At 50.0% G+C, this 21,197-nt stretch overlaps 2 protein-coding genes across 2 annotated transcripts; one reads left to right on the top strand and one right to left on the bottom strand.

Annotated features, from left to right (window-relative positions):
* Window positions 1-604: 604 nt before the first annotated feature.
* Window positions 605-8,062, bottom strand: LOC122691603. Its single transcript, XM_043898222.1, has 5 exons — window positions 7,928-8,062; window positions 6,671-6,744; window positions 2,347-2,514; window positions 1,651-1,782; window positions 605-859 (listed from the first exon to the last, which is right to left on the bottom strand). The coding sequence occupies exons 2-5, from the start codon at window positions 6,741-6,743 to the stop codon at window positions 723-725; spliced, it is 510 nt and encodes a 169-aa protein (XP_043754157.1). The 5' UTR covers window position 6,744; window positions 7,928-8,062; the 3' UTR covers window positions 605-722.
* A 20-nt stretch (window positions 8,063-8,082) lies between these two features.
* Window positions 8,083-19,704, top strand: EMC8 (ER membrane protein complex subunit 8). The gene is made up of 5 exons (XM_043898221.1): window positions 8,083-8,639; window positions 15,600-15,676; window positions 17,830-17,899; window positions 18,632-18,726; window positions 19,235-19,704. Exons 1-5 carry the CDS (start codon window positions 8,409-8,411, stop codon window positions 19,392-19,394), a joined length of 633 nt encoding a protein of 210 aa, XP_043754156.1. The 5' UTR covers window positions 8,083-8,408; the 3' UTR covers window positions 19,395-19,704.
* The last annotated feature ends 1,493 nt before the right edge of the window (window positions 19,705-21,197 follow it).

The following is a 21,197-nucleotide window of genomic DNA, read 5'->3' as shown; positions in this document are numbered from 1 at the left end:
CCAGTTACAGCTAGCCCAGCTGCCCCTGCACCAGCGCTGCTGGGAGACCCCTCTGCACCAGCTATCCGGCAGCCCCCATCATGCAGCTTGTGTTCTGGGATTTGTTCTGCACCCCACCCCCTGCAGGGGCCCCAGGGAGGGGAATGGACTTTAGAGTGAGGGGGGAGCCCCACGGGGAGCCTGCCTGCCGGGGAGCCAGGGCAGGGGGGCCGGCACTGGCTTCACTGTGGCTTCTTAAGAGAAAATGGTGAAGCGCAGCCAGGAAATCAGGCAGGAGACGCAGAACTCGGCCTCCCCTTTTCAACCTCGTGGTCACGCACTCCGACCAACACCAGCAATCTGAAGGGGGTAGTTCCAGGAGAAAAGCGGCCACAGGGACATCTGTCAGTCTGGCTACTGTAATGGGATTTTACTCTCATAAAAACCTCTTGCCAAGGACTCTATATTTTTAGTTTTCACATGCTAGTCCTTATACAATTTGTTTTTGCCAGTTCATTTACACCCAAAATGTACTGACTACTGACAGACGCTTGGGAGAAACCTCCCGTATGTCAAATGCTGCTTCACTTCATTCAGTTACCGTCAAAGAACCAACCACAAGGACTTCACGTAAACTGCAAGTTTATTAGCACTGGTGCTCCGACACAGCGCTTCCAGTGAACATGCGGAGCTGCATGGAGGTGACCGGACAGGTGAGGTGCAGACTCGGGAACCGTGGGGCCTTACTTCTTCCACTCATTCTTGTCGTAGTCCCACTTGGCCGAGAAGCCCTGGATGGGGGCCACCTTCATGTCCAGCATCCTCTTGGTCTGCTTGGCCACCCACTCCTCTTCAAAGGTGTGCGGGATGGGGCCGTACACTACAGTCCAAAACAACGTCGTGAGGCGACACTGTCTTGACAAGGTGTTTCTAAGCCAACACGTCACACAGGTAAGTCTTCCCCATCTCATTAGCAACTTGATCAGCACCGTCATCGGCCACTCGACACCCACACCCACACAAACATGCTGGTTTCAAACCCTGTGCACTGACAACTTGGTATTTCCAAATTACACCCTGTTGGTAAAAGTGAGCACGAAAACACATTCTGCTAAAGCAGAATGTCTTCTGTGCAGGACAGAGACAGCAAGTACACGAGCAAGCGGAGAGCACAAGCAGAACCAAAGGCGACTCATGAAGAGCAGACAGTCACAGGCCTGTTACCGACCCGCGTCCACACGCAGGCAGCAAGGACAGGACCACCCCTTCTCAGAATGGGCCAACCTACCCCACAGAACAGAGAGCACAGCACAGGCAGCACCAGAACAAGCAGGCAGCCCCGACACTGGCCGAGCAGAAACCGCTAGGTCTCAAGACCCAGGCCTCTGGTGACCTGAGCTGCAGTCTCTGCAGCCCAAACAGCCCCCCGATGGTAAGAGTTTCCTCCTCCTCAGTCTAACCTCCACCACAACTTCTGACGCCTGACCGCTGAGCAGATGAGCTACCGGAAACATGCTGGGCTGGACAACCAAGCATGGCCCATCCAGGATCAATCAGCTGCAGGCCACACCACTTGAGTTCACGCGAGCCAGCCTCCCAAAGCCAGTGAACACTCCAGGATGGAGCCCAGAATGGAAATGCCGGTCTGTGTGACGGCCCCGCCCCACTCACCATAGTGCTTCTCCCAGATGAGGAGGAGCGCAGTGAAACCGATGAAGAACATGGCCGCGCCCACCACTGTCTTCCACTCGTTTGTGCTCCTGTTCATCTCAGCGAAGCTCTCCTTGAACTTAAGGCGGTACACTGAGGAGAGAGAGGACAGTGCTGCGGGCACAGAGGACCCCCGCCTCGAGGTAGAGCTCCACAATAAAGGGGGGGGCAGTGGTGGTGTAGAACACGGAGTGAGGAACACAGGCTTCAGGCCCTGACACACCCGCTCACACTCGGGGGGGTGGGGGGGAAGGAAAGGAAGATGCATGAAGTTTGTGCTGGGTGGAAAAAACCTGAAATTCTTATTTAGAGTAAGGCACGGGGCCCGTTTAATGTGCCTTTTTCCTGATGGTGTGTCAGCGATCCTCCGTCACCACTGCCCCCGAGCAGAGGCACGGAGGCGCTGCTCGCACATGTACACCATCCCAAGTTCCGCTCGGTAGCTCTGCACCTGTTCCCGCTCCTCCGGGGGCTAGAGCCCACGAGCATGGACAGAGGCGCCTGGGAGGGGGTTCAGCCAGCTGGCAGAGCTAAGGCCCTGGACAGCCCCACAGACGCACAGCACCCCCACCCTCCCCAGCACACTGGTCTCCAGGCCCAGCCCAGAACCAGAATTCTTGTGCAACACAGGCTGCCCATGGTGCCTTCAATACCCACGTTCAACTTTCTCATCAATGGAGAGGCTGCTCCAGGAAGCCTTCTCCTTTTCCTTCAAGGCCTTCTGGCTGGCAGACAGGTTCTTGACGTGGGCCACATCAGGCAAGGGGTAGTCACGCCGGTCCACATAACCCGGGAGAGCAAAATCTTCACTCTTTATAACACTTCCTAAAAAACACGTTGGACAAATATTTGAAATTCACATAGGTTCCATTACAAACAAGGCAGTACTTCTAAGAACTGAAGTCACTCCACGTATGTGCACCCTGAAAACCTCAGTCATCCTAGGGGCTGTGACCCCCACTCCAAACAGCCATAGGACGGTCGTGTGACATGGGGGCAGGCTCACCCCATGCGGCCCTGAGAGCAGGTGAGGATGGAGGGTAGATGCCAACAGCAGTGCTCTTCATCACACCGAAACAGGAAACTGCCGGGGCACTGCCAACGAGAGAGCACTTCCTGCAACTACCAGGGTTCACAGAGGCTGGACAGCTACTCAGGTCCCCTGGACTGACTGGAGCCTGGACTAAATGGAGGCCCTTCCACAGGGAACTCCAACTAACGGGGAAGAGCAATATCAAACTCATAAAAGAAACAAGGGTTCAAAGTTCAGAAAGAAAGACATGAAAAGGTGGCTACTGTGGCACTGCAAAGCAGCAAATAACCATAGAAATGTGTGTCATGGAGCCAGGAGCCATTTGGCTTGTTCAACAAATGTTTACAGGGTGCCTACTGTATGCCAAGTACTGTCCTAGCTCAAAATGGGAAGTCATGTACACACCAAGTCACAGAACACCTTCAGGGTTATATTTTCTTTTTAAGAATCTAAGCTGGAGAAGGGAATGGCAACCCACTCCAGCATTCTTGCCTGGAGAATCCCACAGACAGAGGAGCGCGGTGGGCTGCAGTCCGTGGGGTTGCAGAAGAGTCGAACACAGCTTAGCAACTGAGCACACACGCGTGGGTGTGTACAAGTTTTGAAGGATTCTGTGGTTATTTATTAACAGTGTCACATGCTCATTAAAATAATTAAATATAGGGACACCTCATCAGTGATATATCTTCCCAAGGTGTAAATGTCCTCTGTTAACCTGTTTCTGCCTACAGAGTCAACTAATTTCACTAAGGCGAAGCTCCTTGGGAAAACTTAATTTATAGTCACTGTTTGGTTCTGTGAACAGCTTTGACTAGCAAATAAATCCTTTGAGTGGTTTTTGAATGTGAAAAAAAAAAAGAATCTAAGTTATGTGTAGATACTCACATGAATATGCCACTAAACACAAGGTAAACCCAAGTTGTCATCAGTGGAAAGCGGGGATGAAATGGAGACTTCTGCCCAAAAAGATAAAAATTTCAGCACCTTCAAATTGGTGTGTACCCAATGTATTACTCTAGTAAAATGGGGGAAAGTTCAAAAAGCAGGGAAAAAAGGAGTATCTTAAACTTTAAGGTTTTCCCTCAGCAAAAAGCTATTTGATTCTACCCTACATTTGAAGGAAATTCTGTGTTTGGAACGAATCTGGAGGTATAAAGTCCTGTAAAAATGCTTCACCTCCATTAGCTTAGTCTGAATGATTGAAATCTCACAAACCATGTTAACAACAGTGAAAGAAAACCTTGCACCTTAAACAAAGCAGTAAAATTTCTCCAAATGCTCACTGGTGCCTTGCCTATGATTAGCACACTCATATATTCTTACCCAACCTTATCCCAAAGAGACTGAGATGAAATGGCTAAAATTTTCATTTTACAAGTTTTCATTTAAAACTTTCCAATTTTAAAACTCTAAGACTCTATTAAAATGATGAGTGGACTAAAAAGCACTCAGCTTACACGAGTTATTAAAAATAGATGTAAAAAAAATAGATGTTAATTAGGGTGATGAGAATGTTCTCAAGTTGATTACAGGATAATGGCACAACTCAGCAAATGTACTGAAAACTGCTGAAGTGTAGCCTTTAATGTGTCAGGGTGTTATGGGAAATACATCTTAATAAAACTGTTATCAAGATGCAAATGCATATAACCTTCAAGCATCCTAAGCACAAAATTGCATTTTCTAGAACAAGAATGACTAATTCATGACCTCACTGCTGCCAAGGGCTCATCTTTTAGCCTGGTTCCCTAGTAAATGGAGGGCTGGGGGAGGACCCCCACAGACACATAAATGTTAACACACCAAACATTCCTTTCAAAAGGAGAGAAAAGCAAAGATTTTATAACCCAGTGAAGGTTTTATCATTTCTGTCCTCGATCTGGATGGATATGGGGGCCTCTGCTGATGATATCCGGTGAATCTGAGCTCCTCTCTCAATCAGACATGTCACCACACTAACACCCAAACTGCCAGTGGGGGCTCCCAATGGCTATTCTATGTGGAGAATCAGCTCATGTATGACTTACACAACCAGAACTTTAGAATAAAAGGACGAGACTCGTCTGAGAGACAGCAGTTTCCTCCACCTGCTTACCGTGTGCTCGAGAAGCAGCAATGAGTAAGCCCAGCAGGTCCCTGCATCCAAAAGCTCGCGCTCCAAGAGGCAAACGCCCCTCAAACTACCCGCAAACCCACAGCCTCTAAGGAAGCACACAGGGCCAGGCAGGGCCTATCTTCCTGTAAAATGACACCTGCACGGAGGGTGACGACTCAAAGGAAGCCCCATCTACACCTCTGGAACTGAGGCAGGAGGAGCCGGCCTGGCGCGTCTGAGAAACAAAACACCAGTGGGGCAGGGAGTGAGCCACTGGGGAGGGCTGGTCGGCTGCTCTCTGCCTTTGTGGGTCTGATGTGATGAGGACAGTGGGGCCGGGGGCTGATGTTACTCCAGGCATGAGGAGCCAGCAGGTGGCTTCAAGTAGGGACCAACTAGATCTGACTTCCTATGCCAAAAGCAATATCTAAGAATAAGCCCCAGTCAGTGCCCCTGGAGGAGACAGAAGTTGCCTTCTCGCAGAAGATCAGAACGACCAAAGGGACGTGAAGGGACCTTGAGGGGTGATGGAAGTGTTGCATGTCCTGACTGGAGTCATTGTCACACAGTTGAATAAGCTTATCAAAATCCAGAGAAACATAACATCTAGAAAAGATAAACTTTCCTTTCTGTAAATTATACTTCAAACTAAACTAAACAAACAAAAAGCTAAGGAAATACATTAGCAAAACCAAAATGGAAACCAAAAGGTAATCTTTGACCTAAGTGACTTCCTAGGCTTTTAGTGAAGGAGTGTTTCTTTCTGCATGTATTAACAACTAAGTTTTTTATTATCTACTAATTTAAATAACATTTCAATAATGCTTTTACTAAAATTATCTGTTTTAGAGTCTGTCATCCTGAGCAATATAAAGGACATACACAAATATAACACCCAAGTATCACCAATTAAAGGACATAACATCAAGGAAAGAAAATTACATAAAGCAGCTCAGACAAAAGCTCCTGAGTCCCTCGATACATGAGTCTTGCTCTCAACTCCATCACCCATCACTCAAGCCTTGCACTTGACTCCCCAGTAACACAATCTGTCACAATGATTCCCATTTCCTCCTCCTGCTGGCTTTCCCTCTGCCTGGAATGCCACTCCGCTCTTGAGTGTGAGGGAACCCCACCAGCCCTTCAGCTGAGCAAGGCCTCCCGTCCAGAAGCCCCGCCCTGTACCTCAGGCCAGGCTAAATGCTTCTCCTCGGAGCCCATCTCTCACTGAAACACTGCCTTCATGTATCTTTTCTCTCCAGATTGCCGACACTCTGTGGAGTAATCCCGCATCTCACATTCCTTTATTCTAAGTGTCTAACACTGACAGCTACAAAGAGATGCTTGATAAATGCAAAACTCAACTTGCTATGTGCCAGGCTCTGAACTAGGTTCTTTAAGTACATTTCAGGTGAGAGAACAGGTTCCTAAACTTGAGCAAGTCCAAGGTAGAAATGAGATTAAACCCAGTTCAGGTTAGGAAGTCCAAGCTCCTTTCCGTCCACTGTCCCAATAATTCAAACAGCATTCAAGCTGAGTGGCTAGAAGTTGGGGGTGGGGGTGGGGTGGGGGGTATGGAACAATAAAGTCAGGTATAGTGTGGATCTCTTAAAAGGTGTGGAACTTGAACCTGAAAACATGAGAAGGGAAGGAAAGGGGAGAAAATATCAGTATAAGCGAAGACTCAGACTAGAATTCATTAAAACTCTTTAATCTAGAACTAGGCACCATTAAACTGTATGTATCTCCCTTCAAATTCCGCAACAAAACGTGATCAGGATCAAAGCTCTCCATGTCTGAAACTAGCACAGGGCCTTATGAGCAGCAGAGCAAAAAGAAAAGATTATACTTACCATGGGCCCGAACACACACCGAGGTGGAAATTGCACGCCTGCCAATCAGGCTAAATACTCTGGTCGCCAACATTCTGAAAAATAAAAATGTATCTTCACTATGAACAAGGGTAAGCACCTATTAGGAACGATTCTTCTTTTTGCCCCAGTGCATTCTGGAAGTCAATGCAATTCTTTTATTTCTTCTTCTCCCCAACATAAGTGACCGGATCTTCATTACTGACTATGAATTTTTGAAAAAAGATGAAGGCTTTTTTTTTCCTCTCAGCAGACAGCATGGTTTAACAGAGCTCCGTTATAAACCAACTGCCATATATACACACTTTAGGCAATTCGTAGAAAACTGGTTTGTTTGAGGGGTTTTTTTTTTTCCTTTGTTTTTTAAAAAATCAGCTTTCTTAAAAAACAAAGAGGCAAAAAAATAGTTTAAGGAGATTGTGCTGCCAGTAATGGGCTCCACCTCCTAGAAGGAAAAGGTAAACCGTTTCAAGTAACTAAGAGACACGCACCGCATTCATTACTTGGTTACAGACCTAATATGTGGCCCGGCTTGAAAGGGGAAATGAAGGGGAAAGGATGCAAAAGCGGCCTGGTCCACTTTCAATCCCTGCAAGACAACTAATGACCGGGATAACACACCTCTCGCTTGGGCCTTTTCTGAGTCAGACCTACCTCCCCTATTTGCCCTTCCCTTAAAACTGGACCTTTCAGGGGGCTGCTGACGATCAAAAAGATCCAGAACGCATTCAGAAAGCAGCCCACTAGAGGCAGAATAAACAGAAGCATGACGTCAGGGCCGAACTCGCCTCCGTTTCCCTTGTTTTCTCCCCGGCCTGACCCGCGCCAGAGCGGGTGCCCAGCGTCCAACAGGCCGGGAAGCGGGGCGCCTCCCTCGGAGCCCCGTTACACCCCAAGCGGTGGCGCAGCACCGTCGGGAAGGGCGGCCGGGAGCCCGCGAGGCGACCTGCCCTCAGGCCCCCGCCCTCGACCAACGGACACTCCAAGGTCAGAGCCGCAGCCAGCCCGCGGCTGCGGAAGGACAGATGGAGACCGGCCGGATGCTTCCAGGCGTCACAGAAGCAGCGACCAGGCGGCTTCCGAGCCCGGAGCCCCCAAGGGCCGGCCTCAATGTCACTGGGACGGAGGCCCACTCGTCAGTTCCTTGTGGGCGCCCGGCCGCGGGTACGTAGGCCCGAGGGCTCCCGGCGCCCGACCCTTCTCAGCCTCGCGGCGCGGACCGGCCACCGCCCGCCTCACCTGCCGCCAACGACCAGCCGCTGCCCACCGTGCCCGCCGCGACCGCCCTCTACGGCTCGGCTGCCCGCGACCGGAAGAGAGCGAGGCCGAGCCGCGGAGCACCACGGGATCGAGGAGGACTCCACCCCGCGCCCGACCGAGCGGGAGGTCACAGGACCGGAAGTAGGTCAAGCGGCGAACGTCGTAAAACGCCGGACTGGGCGGCTTTCCGGCGGCTACTGGACGTCCGCTTTCCGGCGGCGCCCGGCGAGAAGCGCGAGTGGAGTCTTAAGGTGGCCGCGTCGGCCTCTCCCGGGTGGTTAGCCGGCGTCTGAGAAGCGGAGCTCGAGTGGGGCTGGGCCCGTCAGGGGCCCTCGCCAGTCGCGGGGCCGCTCCAGGGAGCCGCCGCCTCGTCCTGCTTCTCCCCTGAGGCGCCGCGCGGCCGGGAAGCGGATCCAGGCCTCGGCCGGCGCCGGGCCTCCGGGGCCCTCCCGGGCTCAGCATGCCCGGGGTGAAGCTGACCACCCAGGCCTACTGCAAGATGGTGCTGCACGGCGCGAAGTACCCGCACTGCGCGGTCAACGGACTGCTCGTGGCCGAGAAGCAGAAGCCGCGCAAGGAGCACCTGCCTCTGGGCGGCCCGGGCGCCCACCACACCCTCTTCGTGGACTGTATCCCCCTCTTCCACGGCACCCTGGCCCTCGCCCCCATGCTGGAGGTGGCCCTCACCCTGGTAAGCGCGGGAAGGGGCTTGCCTCGGAATTAGCGAGACAGGAGACGGGCTGACAGTCGGCTTCCGAGCCGTCCCGGCTAGAAGCTCAGGGTGGTCCAGCCGGAGTCTGGACCCAGCACCGCCGAGTTCGCCGTGACCGTGAACGGACGACCCGCGAGGGCGCGTTGGTCTTTGCCTGCACGCACTTAGCAAGCGCCCCTCAGATGGCAGGCAGCTCGTCGTTGGAGCGGCCGAAGGGGCGACCTCAGTCGTCCCGGGTGTTTTTAGAATGCCTTAGGCGACGGAAAAGGCACCGATTTTCTCATACCAGTAGCCCTTATAGAAACAAGCCGCTGGTAACTGAGCGTCTGTATTTGGAATTTTGAGTAGCGGGGAGTTTGGACGTTGCCGTCGGGGTCGCGCGCACCGTCGCGGGGCCGGATCCGTGTCTGCCGTAGGTGTGAAGGCGCGGTTCTTCCCACGTCACTGCCCCGGGACACCCAGGGTGGACCCACGGTTAGAAAGGCGGCGTCGAGCGCTCCGTGAACAAAACCTTGTCTGTCCTCTTTAGTGACATCTGGAATGCACCCGTGGTTTTAAAAGCTGAAGACTTTGTGTGTAATTTGAAAGCCAGAGCAGACTTGCTTTCCAGCCCGCACCCTTCTGTGGGTCTGCTCACGACTGGTTTTTTTGAAAGTACGGTGGGAAAAGGTGTGGCATGGGAACAGACCGACTGGTTATTAAATTCTAGGCTGTAACTGTTGAGGTATGGTGACCGGTGAAGGAAAAAAGACCACCTATAAATTGGAGTTAAAACCTTAGGGAGGAGTAGGCTCAGACCTACCTGGGTTGAATATGTCTATGATACTAAAAGAGAATTAGTTGATTCATGCAAGTTTGAGAAGAGTAGTAGAAATCCTTTCTCTCTACATCCCAAGGAGTAAAATGAATCCATTTTGTAAATTACCTAATTATGACAGATAAGCAGGAAGTATCTTTAGACCAGTGGTCCTTGCCTAAGCTTACTGGGCACATCTTTGAGTACCTGTTAAACTGAGTCATTGTGTGAATTTTTTCCTATCATCGTGGGGCAGAACATAGAAAGTAGATGATGTGTATAGAATCAACCATTTTAGCTCCTGAAGAAACGTGCTGTTGGTATCAGTGTGTTCGTGGGGTATGCCTGTGTCTGTTTTAATGCAAGTCTTTTCAGCTCCCTGTCTTGATTATTCTATCAAGAGAACTGTGTGGTGATTGTCTATGTGAAGTCCAGTCACTCGAAGGGAACTCAATTGACCAGTAGTACTAATGCAGCTCTCCAGTACAGCCAAGCCTGTGCTAGGGGGAAGGATATTGCTGTGGATCAAATACAGTACGTGCGTAGTGATTGAACTTGTACCAGGCAGACAAGTACATACTGAAGAATAAGTGCCATATGGGCGGGGCGGGGTGGTCCACTGACCCAGGCTGGCAGAGTCAGGGAGGGCAGGCTGCCCAGAGAAAGGGACATGCAAGTGGTGGCCCAAGGAGCAAGGCTGCAGGAGGAGGGGCAGAGGGACCAGGTGAAAACCGGGGAGGGGGGAACTTTCAGAGATGAGCTAGAAGGTAGAGTATAAAGGGACCAGACAGAGAAAGAGATGAGCAGTGGACAGATTCATCATAGAAATCATTCCGGGACACTGCTCACTCTGCACCACTGCATCTGTACTCCAGACGCACCTTCCAGCGTTTCCCCAAATGTGCCCTTCAGTGTTGGAGTCTCCTGTCCAACAGAATTAAGTGCAAACTAGGTTTTCTGCACTTAGCTTCTTTTCAGACAGTAAAAACTGTCTGAATGTCTGTCCTTGCCAAGCAGTGTGGTGGTTTGTGCTCACTTTTCTTATATTGATCAAAACTGAATCATAGACTCAGCATTAAACAAGTAGGAGAACAATGTCAATTGAGTACAAATTAAATAACTTTCAGAGTAAAGTTATAAGAAAAAATTGCCATTTGAAACCATCTACAAGTTTTTGTGTTATTATTAAGATATTTAAGTTTATATCATTCAGATTTTGTCTTAGCAACTTTATAACCTGAAGACAATGAAAAATCTCAGCCATAGTTTATCAGCTGTAGAAAATGTTTTAATAAAGCATCTAAATCCATAAAACTATACAGGAGGCCTAATTCTGATAGCTTGTTTCTATTCAGGGAGTTTTGTATTGAGTTATTTTTGATAAGTGGGAAAGACTGACTTGGTATGCTGTCCATCAAAGGGCAGCATCAAATTCCTTTGCAAGGCTTTTCATTATAATTTTCCATTTAAAAAAAATCCTTGCATTTCTGGGAGCTTTCTATTTTTTTTTAAGTACTTAGGCCTGTTATCTTAATTTATCCTTAGAACCCTTTGACGTAAGTAGTGATGGAATTATTTCTAATAGCAAAAACCCATAAAATGTCAGTAGGGAAATTAGCACAAAGCTGCTGTTTCCGTAAGCCCTCTTTGTCCTCCCCTCCCCCCCAAACACACACACCCCCACTGTGATTTCCTAGTGCTGGGAGCTGCTTGTCAGTACCTTCTGCTCGGATGACTTCTTGACTTGGGCCTGGGATTCCTTCTGCTGCCCCCATGTGTGCCGTCTCTGTGCTCATCTGCACAGGCCACCGCCCCTCTGGCTCTCGGCTCAGCCCCCTACTTCCTCCTGGGAGGGGGAGCTGGCTGCTCTGGGCTCTCCTCTCAGTTCTTCCCGTGACCTTCACTCTCTGTTCCCAGGCCCCTTATCACCAGCGCTCTTCCTCCAAAGCCGGCTCCTCCTCGTGGAAGAATCAGCTGCTGATTTGAGGATCTTTTTCTTCTCTGTGAAACTAGGCGAACCCTCTAGTTTTAGACTCCAGGGCATGGGTGTTGCTGCAGACAGGGAGGCTCCCAGACACCCTAGCTTGTGAGTGACCAGCCTGGAAGCAGCACCCTCCTTGGGGTGACTCTTACTTAGCAGCGCCCTGCCTTGCCTGCTTTGTGGCTGTGGTCACGGAAGTGCGTGCAGTGTTATGAGAACTCCAGGTGCCTCGCTCATGCAGACACTAGCAAGTTTGCTGAGAGAAGCTGCTTTCTTTGTCAGCCTCGCTGGGAATGGACGAGTGGGCCCGGAGCCTTTAGTAGTTCTCCTGCATGTCTGCGAGGGAGCAGGCCTGAAAGACATGAACAGAGGGTGGCGGCTTGTGCCAAGGTGACAGTGTCCTTCTTTCCATCTGAAAAGTAAAGGAAACTGCATAAGTGAATGCAGGATTTGGACCTTGTATCAAAGCCACTTGCCAGGTATCAGAGTGCCATCGTGAACATTTTCATTTTGATTGTTCACAAGATGCATCACAGGAGGAGGACACCATAGCAGCGGAAACGAATTCACTGAGAACAGAGTTCAGGCAGCTTCTCAGCTCTTTTGCTTTGTCCTGCCCCACTTGGCGGAGAAAGCAATGGCACCCCACTCCAGTACTCTTGCCTGGAAAATCCCATGGACGGTGGAGCCTGGTAGGCTGCAGTCCATGGGGTCACTAAGAGTTGGACACAGCTAAGTGGCTTCACTTTCACTTTTCACTTTTATGCATTGGAGAAGGAAATGGCAACCCACTCCAGTGTTCTTGCCTGGAGAATCCCAGGGACGGGGGAGCCTGGTGGGCTGTCGTCTATGGGATCACACAGTCAGACACGACTGAAGTGACTTAGCAGCAGCAGCAGCAACCCCACTTGGAGGGTGCGAGTTGCCTACTGTATAATCTGCTGCTTAAATCCACTCGGGCTTTTTGTTAACAAGCTGTTTGGGCTGACTGCAGGATTCTGAAACCCCACAAGAGCCGCCTGCCCCATCCCCAAGCGGCGGACTGTCCATACTGCTTGCCTTCCCCCGCACACTGACTCTCATATGCTCCGTCACTCACTGATGAAGTCTGGTTCCACTGAAACTGTGTACGCTGCTTCTGTGGACTCTGATGGCTGGTTCTCCAGTCATCAACTAGTGGCCACTGGTGTCTCTCTGGACATGGATGTGCATGCCCATCACAGGCATCCAGACTTCACTTGGTGGTTCTTATTTGAATCACTGAAAGATTTCGAAAGCCAAGCCTGAGCTTTTGTGACCTGGTTCACTTTGGGAGCAGCCTCTTTAAAGAGTTCTACTAGGAGTTCCCTGAGGTCCAATAGTTAGGACTTGATGGTTTCCCTGCTGGGGCCCCAGGTTAAATCCCTGGCCAGGGAACCAAGATTCTGCAAGCCATGTGATGCAGCCATAAAAACAAACAAAAAACAAAGAGTTCTACTAGAAGTATAAGGTCATGACGTTATTTTTCTGCTGGAGTTTGGCTAGGCCTTCAGGGTGTTTTGTCCAGGAATTCACCCCTCTTTAGGTAAAGTGTCAGTTGAGGTGTGCGTTTGTTTGTCAGAAGAATCCACCATCTTGTCAGATGCCTTCTCTGCTGTCTGAGCGCAAGTACAGGGTGACCCTGTGTGTTTGTTGGCGACTGAATCCCAAACCATTCCCTGCAGCCCAGGAGCAGGATTGGGGAGCAGCTTAGACGGCTCACTGAAGAGTGTGTGGGAGCGCCCGATGGCCTGGTGTGAGGGTTTGGTGCTCTCACCGCTGTGGCCTGAGTTCGGTGTCTGGTCGGGAGCTGACACCCCCAGGCCTCGCCGTGCAGCCTGCTGCAGGACAGCAGCAGGGGGAAATGATCATCTCATGCTCGTGTTAAAGGTAGCTGTGGTAGGCCAAAAGAAACGCACCCCCCCAGGGTGTCCACGGCCGAGTCCTCGGACCCTTGGACAGGTAACCTCACATGGAACAGGAGACTGCAGATAAGATTAAGTTAAGGATCTTGAAATGCAGTGATTATCCTGGATTATCTGATGGACCCAGTATAATCACGAGGGTCCGCATAAGAGGCAGTGGGGGTAAGAGTCAAAGAAAAAGAGTTTTGACAACAGAAGCAGGGGTCAGAGTGAGATAGCCACCTCCTGAGGAATGTGGTGACCTCTCTGTGTGGGAAAAGGCAGGGAGCAGATTCTCCCCTTGAGTCTCCGTCAAGAGTCAGCCCCACAGACTCATTTTAGACTTCTGACCTGTGAGACAGATCTGTGCTGTGTTACGCCACTAAGTGTTCGTACCAGACTCAGGACACTCTCTGTAGTTGTGACTCTGGATGTAAGAGCAGCCAACACCACAGAGCCAGGCGAGGGGCGCAGAGGTGGGCAGAAGTGAGGGTCACCTACATGAGGACGCCCTCAAGAGACCAGTCTTCAATCAGAAACGAAGGCTGAGAGGGTGACACCAAAGGGCGGGCCAGTGGGTGGGTGTGAGTTCAGGAAATGGGACCAAGTGCCAGGTTTTAGAACTAGGCTATGCCCTTCGATACCACATGGAGGTAAATTTAGAAAGAAATGAAAGAATTTTGCTGCTGTAAGCAGCAGTAGAATTTCCAAGACTCATTCTTTTAAGAGGTGATAGAAATAAAATATAAGTAGTTGTGGAATAATTTGCCTCAAAGTTAGAGAGAAAGAGCCATTATAAATATTTTGGAGACATAGCCCTCATCTCTTGGGTGGATGACCAGAACCTCTAATTGGTTCATTGAGCCTTGGTTTTGACCCAGTATGGTAATTTGTGAGCTCTTAGGAGGCCAGAATTACTATTCTAATCCTCGTGTGAGCCAGGGAACCTTGGACTGTGACCATTTTGTAATATCTGCTTTTAGTCATAAAGGAGACTATTGGAGTCCCAAACCAGAATTTGAGAAAAAGAACGAATAGAGCTATGTTTAAAAAGGGAAAAGAAAGAAAAGAAACCCTTTTTAACCAGTTAATTCACTTTGAAAAAAATTGAGGATCAATTGTATCTCTTCTTTTGCAAGCCGAGAATAGAATTTCCTGCAGTGTATTATTAAAATTCCATTACAGCAAAACAGGACGACCTTTTGTTGTTTTTAATAATAGCATTAGACCTGCAGGATGCTAAATCTGATGAGAGAAGAGTGGCATTGTAAAACAAAAAACTTTGCAAATCTGCTGCCATGCTCCCATTTAAAAGCATGCCACAGGGAAATGTGTGAGTGCATGCACGCGTGCTCCTCTGTACCCCACATCCCAGCACAAGGGGTTTTCATAGTGTATTGCAAGGAATACTGAAATAACAGTATTGAAGGACTTGACTTTGAAGAGAGATTCAGATTCCCATACTGCCTCTTTTCTGACTGTGCAAGTTTAGACCCTCTCTGAGTTCTTTAGTATGCTATCTGTGAAGGATTGATTTTAACTCTCTGAAGGCTTATTCAAGCCCCAGAAGGCCTCAGTGCTTCATTTTGTCAGAGAAAGTGGGTAACACTGGTTCCCCCTCACCCATGGCACTGCACCCATTTATTATGTGTCTCTCTGGAGCCTTCTGCTGGGACTGGGGGAGGAGGTCATTCCTAGCGTCCAGCCTCACCCCTCCCGGCCATTGCAGGCTCCTTCTCTGTGGGAAGACACCCCACCTCTGAGAGAGGGGGAGCCTACGCTCTTCTTTGCTTTCTCTGACCTCCTGTGGACTGTGGAAAAGCTAACTGCGGTGGCCTTCTTTCCCCTGAATACCCATACATCCATTTGGTGTGGGTTGGTTTTTTTTTTTTTTTTTGTCCATATCACCACCATAATTTGGTGGGATCTCAGTTCCCCAACCAAGGACTGAACCTGGGCTATAGCAGTGAAAGTCCAAAATCTTAGAAATCCCATGGACAGAAGAGCCTGGTGGGCTACAGTCCATGGGGGTCACAAAGACTAGGACATGACTTAGCGACTAAACAACAAAGGCCACCAAGAAACTCCCCCATTTCGTTCTCGTAGGGAGGAGGATACAGGATTTCTGTTTGTCTTGTCCCAGCATTTGGTTGAGGGAGGGGGGTTCCTCTGTTTATTGAGACTTGATGTTTAAGGGAAAAGCATTCACCTCTTCTTCCCAAATTTTGTTCTCTTTTCAGATTGATTCGTGGTGCAAAGATAATAGCTACGTGATTGCTGGTTATTATCAAGCTAATGAACGAGTAAAGGATGCCAGGTATATCCATGCGAAACCCTCAGTGGGCTCCCTCAGTGAGCTCCGAGTGCAGAATCTGTAAGAAGAGTGTCCCTCCCTGCTTGTTAATAGTACTCCAGGGGTATTGGGGTGCAATGTGTGGGAACAGAGCCCCTCCGTGCTGTTGATATTATTCCAGGAGGGCTGGGGTACGGGTCATTCCAAACACTTATATGAACGTTGGGATTCTGTCCTGTGTTGTCTTTATTTTGCTTAAAAGGAATTCTTAAAACGAAAACAACAGTCCAGGGCCTCCTGTTCAGTCCCCCCTCAGCTGCGCCTCGCTTCCCATTCCCAAACTGGGATTGATGTAGGACAGAGCACCAGGCAAGCACTCCACTCTCTTTTGGGGTAAAAAAAAAAGCAACTTTTAGGTTTGGTGTTCTTTGGGTCGGCTGCTTTGATGAAAACATGGTGCTTGCTACTTCTCCCATATAATAGGTCTTGTTTTCTTTTATCCAGCTAGTTGGCCCACGGTGGTTCTCACTAATGAGCAAAGCTGAGATCTTTGCTTTGTTTCTGCATCAATGTCGTAGCAGAAAAACTGATGACATCCTGACGTTAGGGTAATTTGAGGTGGGCTTAATAAGCTGGTTGTTTCCAGAGGTGTGAAACGTATGTCAGAGAAAGGAGGGTGGTGCAGTTACCCAGAGCTGATGACAAAAGCTGGCACCTGCCCTGCCTGAAGGAATGAAGACAGGTCAGGTCAGGAAGGTTCCCCCCCTTCCCCCGAGAAGAAGAGTGCCCTTTGGTCAAGAGATACAGCTAGCAGCCAGCCTGACATGACCTCACGGAGAGAGTCCCAGAGGAGTCAGCACCCTGAGCAACCAGAGGCACGAGCCGGGTCACCCTGCAGCTTTCCTCATACGGCCAGGCAGTTAGGGGGTGCAGTGAAGGGCCCCAGGCCAAATGCCTCCCGGAGTCGTGTCCACTTGCCCAGCATAGGCAAGTGGTAGGACTCAGTAGCATTGGGGGAAATAACACAGCAAGCCAATAGAGCACTTCCAGAGATGTGAACTGTTTTATCGTAGAGGACTGGGCCCAGTTGGGACTGAGGGCGACAGGGTCCCCAGCGCGGGCTCAGCAGCAGCTTCTGTGTCAGCCTCTCCATGGACCACATGCAGAGCTGCTCTCTGATCCCTGATTCTTCAGCTTTTCCCAAGACATCTCTGACTGTTTGGTCCCTGCGTCCATGCATGCCTCTGGTTTCGCCTCAGTGTGTCTCTTACCAGCCCCTCCTTCGAGTCCACCTGCCTCCCTGTGGTTGATGAGCTGGAACCTGTTCACAGCCTGTGTCAGTCTTGGTCTTATTACACGAAGGAAGCTGCCGGGGTGTGAATCCCTGCCCCAGGCCAAGCTCTCTGCTGAGCTGAGCCACGGACTCCTGGCCCTTGCCCTCAAGTTGCTGCACTGAACTTGAAAGACATTGAAACCCAGGCCTGTAGTGCAGGCCCCGGAGCCCGTGCTGTGAGGGTGGTGCGGGGGCTGTGGCAGCGGGAGCAGGAGGCGCTCCAGCCACGGGCATGACAGAGGAGCCTCCGGGAGGGTGTGGACAGATGAGCCGTGGCTGCGGGACCCCGGCCCTGAGACACCTGTGCAGCCCTGCCGTCACTGTAAGGGCCTTCCAGGGTGACCGGGGGATGAGAATCCCTGGGGCCCTTTCTCTATTACATTGTTTTGTGTTTCAGTTTTCTTAATATGATGCTGCAGATAATCACACACCTCTGTAAATTTTCAATTTTGAAGGTAAAAATAGAATACTTGGCTAAATTTATTTTTATAAAGCATTAAGCCTGCTTCTTTCACCTCAGTCACAATGAAAGGATCGTAACTGTATAGTGTGTTTGTTTCTGGTTCAGTCCCTGCTTCAGAAAGCTGAGACTGATTGTACAAAGGGAAAGATGCACAAAAAGACAAGGGCCCCTGCTCTCCCCTGAGCTCCACACAGTCCTCAACATGTCACTGCAGCAGGATCACAGTCCCCAAAAGCTACTTAAATGGGTGTAACCCCACACAGGGGGGTGGCTTACTGGTGCTGTTGGTCTTTGTGTCATTGCTGTTTACTCTGCCACAGGCAGACAGTGTTGCCCAGCGTCAACTAAAACTTGGTAACCTCTCTGGTTCTTCTCTCGCAGCCCAAACCAGGTAGCAGAAAAGGTGGCCTCCAGAATCGCTGAGGGCTTCAGTGACTCGGCTCTCATTATGGTGAGTCACTGTCGCTCGCTCCAGAGTCCTGTGTGTGGGGACAGCTGCTGAGCAGCCTCTTGCTGACGGGCAGCTTTGTCTGTGAGCAGTTTCCTTTCCGCAGGTACTTACTTCATCAGACTGTGGCCTCCTTCAGCCTTCTTCTCCCAGCTGCAGGCTCAAAGTTGCTGAGTCAGGGCCGCTGCAGTCATGGCACATGGGTGTCCAGAGGTGGGGGGGTCATTCAGTTCCAGCGGGTCTCAAAGTGGGATCCCTATGCTGAGAGTATCAGTACCACCTGGGAATCGATTGGAAATGCAGAGTCTAGAGGCCTAGGAATCTGTGCCTCTGTAAGCTTCCAGATGATTCCAATGTACATTCGAGTGTGAGACATATTGAATTAGGTTAACCAGCATAGCTGAGGGAGCAAGGAGGGAAATAGCTTACGTCAGAAGCCCTGTTCCTCTCAGTTCAGATGGAATTCTAACAGGGAAGGCAGAGTAACGTTTTGGAAGCTTCGAGTTTGTGAGAAAGCAGTCAAGTACTCAGTGTTTCTCCCACGTGATGCATGGTGTAGCTGGGCCGTGGTGGGGTACACTCTGAGGCGGGGTTTCTGCCGTGGTGGGCGGTGTTGAGCCCGTCCCTGACCATCCCTGTGGAGACCTCCCCCATGGGCAAGCCCCAGGGAGGGACCTGCAGGCTGCAGCAGAGGTCCTGGCTCTGTTCACGAGCGCACCCTTTGTCTCGTTGCAGGTAGACAACACTAAGTTCACGATGGACTGTGTGGTCCCCACGATCCATGTGTATGAACACCACGAAAACAAATGGCGCTGCAGAGACCCGCACTAGTGAGTGCCCGTTCCCGGGGCGGCCCGAGTGCTGGGGCCTATCCTGGCACGCTGCTCCCACGGGAACGCTGACCCCCGCCTTCTGGGTTTCTAAGCTAGCATGTTCTCTAGAGAAGTGTGCACACCTCATACAGAAGTCACGGGTGTTCCTCAGCCCCCAGAGGACAGGCCTGCAGGGTTTCCAAGCAGTGCAGACAGCCTGTCACTCACAGGTCTCCCCTCCCACTCCCAGGCCCCCTTTCCCTAAGCCAGACCCTCTCCCCAGGCATTTGTTTGGTTTATTTTGCAGTCAGTCATCTGCCTCCAGCTTTTTCAGAGTTTGATTTGAAGGTTCTCTCTTCCATGTTTCATATTCTTTATATGCATCTTCATGTGTTTAGATGTGTGTGTTTGCTAGAGTTCACCCTTGGCTTCCTTTACACTCTGCACGCGGCTGGTTTCCTGTTTGCTCTATGGAAAAGCCACGCATTTTGAGTAAGAGGCTGACTTCTCCTATCTCATCTCATAGTGATTACTGTGAAGACTGGCCGGAGGCCCAGAGGATCTCGGCATCACTCCTGGACAGCCGGTCCTACGAAACACTCGTGGATTTTGATAACCACCTGGATGACATTCGGAATGACTGGACAAATCCAGAGATCAATAAAGCTGTTCTGCACCTGTGTTAGGGAGGGGTTTCAGTGACTGGTCTCTGGGCATTTCCACTGCACTGAAGAAGAAAAGCTATTTTTAAATGTAAATGAAATATCATAGCCGGTGTGGAAAGCTGACAGTTTTCAGAAGTGGCGTGTGCCTTGAGAAAGGGCAGAATGTCCATCAGTCACCTGTCTAATGCAGAGTCTCTAGACCAGGTACAGACCGTCCCATCCGACCACCCTGTGGAGGCTTCCCAGTTGTACGTGGCTATAATTCTTCAAATCAAAGCTATTTCTGCTTGTCCAAGATTGTTCCTATTAAACAATTTTAACTAACCTTTTATAATCTGGAGAGAATACTTTTTAAGGCATATGAACTGTCTTTAAAAAAAAAAAAAAAGCCCAGATCTTACACCCAAAAGAGAGTGTTTGTGAGTTTTCATCCTGTTTGAGTTAATATCATCCAGACTGGGGATCAGGCCCGCCCCTGGTGTGCCGGGCCAAGCTGTGTCTGAGAGCCGTGTGCTGGTGTCCACAGCCGGGAGGCTCCCCTAGCTGCTGCGTCTCTTCACATGGGAATAATGCTGCTGGTGCCTGAGAAACCTTCATCGTTAAGGGGTAAAAACAAACACTGCTGGGAAGGCAGCTTGAGCGGGAGCACTGTATGATGCTCCTCAACCAGACAGATGGGAAACCCACGGAACTGAAGGAAAAGGGGACCAGTGTGCTACGATTGTCTTAAAAAGGCGAGAGTCGGTCCTGACTGCTGACCAGCTTGCGTGATTCCCCAAATGGCTCTAATTTATTTCTTCACAACAATTATTTCTTTTTGTATCTGAAGCCACACGAGCTGAACAAAACATAGGCTCCTGGAGTTTTACAGCACCCAGTCTGTAATCGTTAACGCTTGAAACAGTTAAGCTTTTTAACCCCATTGTAGGAAATTGATGCGGAAATGATTGCATCGCATTTATTCTTTTTCATATGAATTATTCCATGCAGAGTGCAGGGACCTGTACCTTTGCCGCTGTTGTTTATTGGACCATGTGAAGGAAGTCTATGACGATTGGGTTATCTGTTGAAAAGGTTTATGAGGTGCAGCATTTCACTGTTACATCAAGTAGGAAACTTTCCAGCATTGCTTACAATAGATGTGCTTCCTTTGGCCCACCAGATTCTCTCTCCTTCCTTCAAATCCCGCTCACCCTTGGCTTTGTAAGGTGACCGTATGTCGTGTGGGGAACACAAACGAAGGGCTGGCGTGCCAGTGCCCTGCACCTGCTCACTCCTCACCTCAGAGGCTGCGACCAGCACAGGTGGAGTGCGGCGGACAGTCTCGTTCCAGATGGGTCTGTATTTTATTTTGAAAAGGAGAAGAGTCAGTCTCTAGCATTTGCCACAGAAAAGGCTGTCTTTTCCTGAAATTAGAACGAGCGTGTGCTCCCTCCAGGTCAAGGTCAAAGGTAACTGGTGGAGCTATTTGAAGCCAAAGGTGTGGCCAAGTCTAGTTTGGAAGCATTGCACAGATGGTCTTAGTGTCCCTCATTTTTACCTCTCTGTGCAATTCTTGTTCTTGGTTCCATCAGCTTCCCAGGAATGTGTTCTGTTCTCCAGTTTGGATTTTAGCCTAGAACCAGGTGCCCTCTCTATAGCAGAGTCAGGCTCATGTTTTCAAAGGAAAATAAATACTCCAAAGAGAAGAATGTATCTGTGAGGAAACAAAAACAAATTTCCAGAGTGTGGACAATTGCTTCTGGATGCTTGTGAAAATAGCGAAGCCTCCGCTGAGGCCCCAGGCCCCGTGTCAGGCTCCCCTCCGTCCTCTCCAGGCCTGGC

The sequence above is a fragment of the Cervus elaphus genome, chromosome 4 (assembly GCF_910594005.1).
Source record: "Cervus elaphus chromosome 4, mCerEla1.1, whole genome shotgun sequence".
Taxonomy (NCBI): domain Eukaryota; kingdom Metazoa; phylum Chordata; class Mammalia; order Artiodactyla; family Cervidae; genus Cervus; species Cervus elaphus.
Note: the sequence above shows the minus strand (reverse complement) of the source record. Positions and strands in the feature narration are given on the sequence as shown.

What these genes read in the sequence shown, in the direction of transcription:
- LOC122691603 (XM_043898222.1), bottom strand. Translation starts at nt 6,743, where the DNA reads ATGTTGGCGACCAGAGTATTTAGCCTGATTGGCAGGCGTGCAATTTCC. An exon ending in GGTGTGTGTTCGGGCCCATG is followed by an intron (nt 2,515 to 6,670) that starts GTAAGTATAATC and finishes CGTGTTTTTTAG; the next exon opens with GAAGTGTTATAAAGAGTGAA. An exon ending in CATCTGGGAGAAGCACTATG is followed by an intron (nt 860 to 1,650) that starts GTGAGTGGGGCG and finishes TTTGGACTGTAG; the next exon opens with TGTACGGCCCCATCCCGCAC.
- EMC8 (XM_043898221.1), top strand. Translation starts at nt 8,409, where the DNA reads ATGCCCGGGGTGAAGCTGACCACCCAGGCCTACTGCAAGATGGTGCTG. An exon ending in TGGAGGTGGCCCTCACCCTG is followed by an intron (nt 8,640 to 15,599) that starts GTAAGCGCGGGA and finishes TTCTCTTTTCAG; the next exon opens with ATTGATTCGTGGTGCAAAGA. An exon ending in GTGACTCGGCTCTCATTATG is followed by an intron (nt 17,900 to 18,631) that starts GTGAGTCACTGT and finishes GTCTCGTTGCAG; the next exon opens with GTAGACAACACTAAGTTCAC.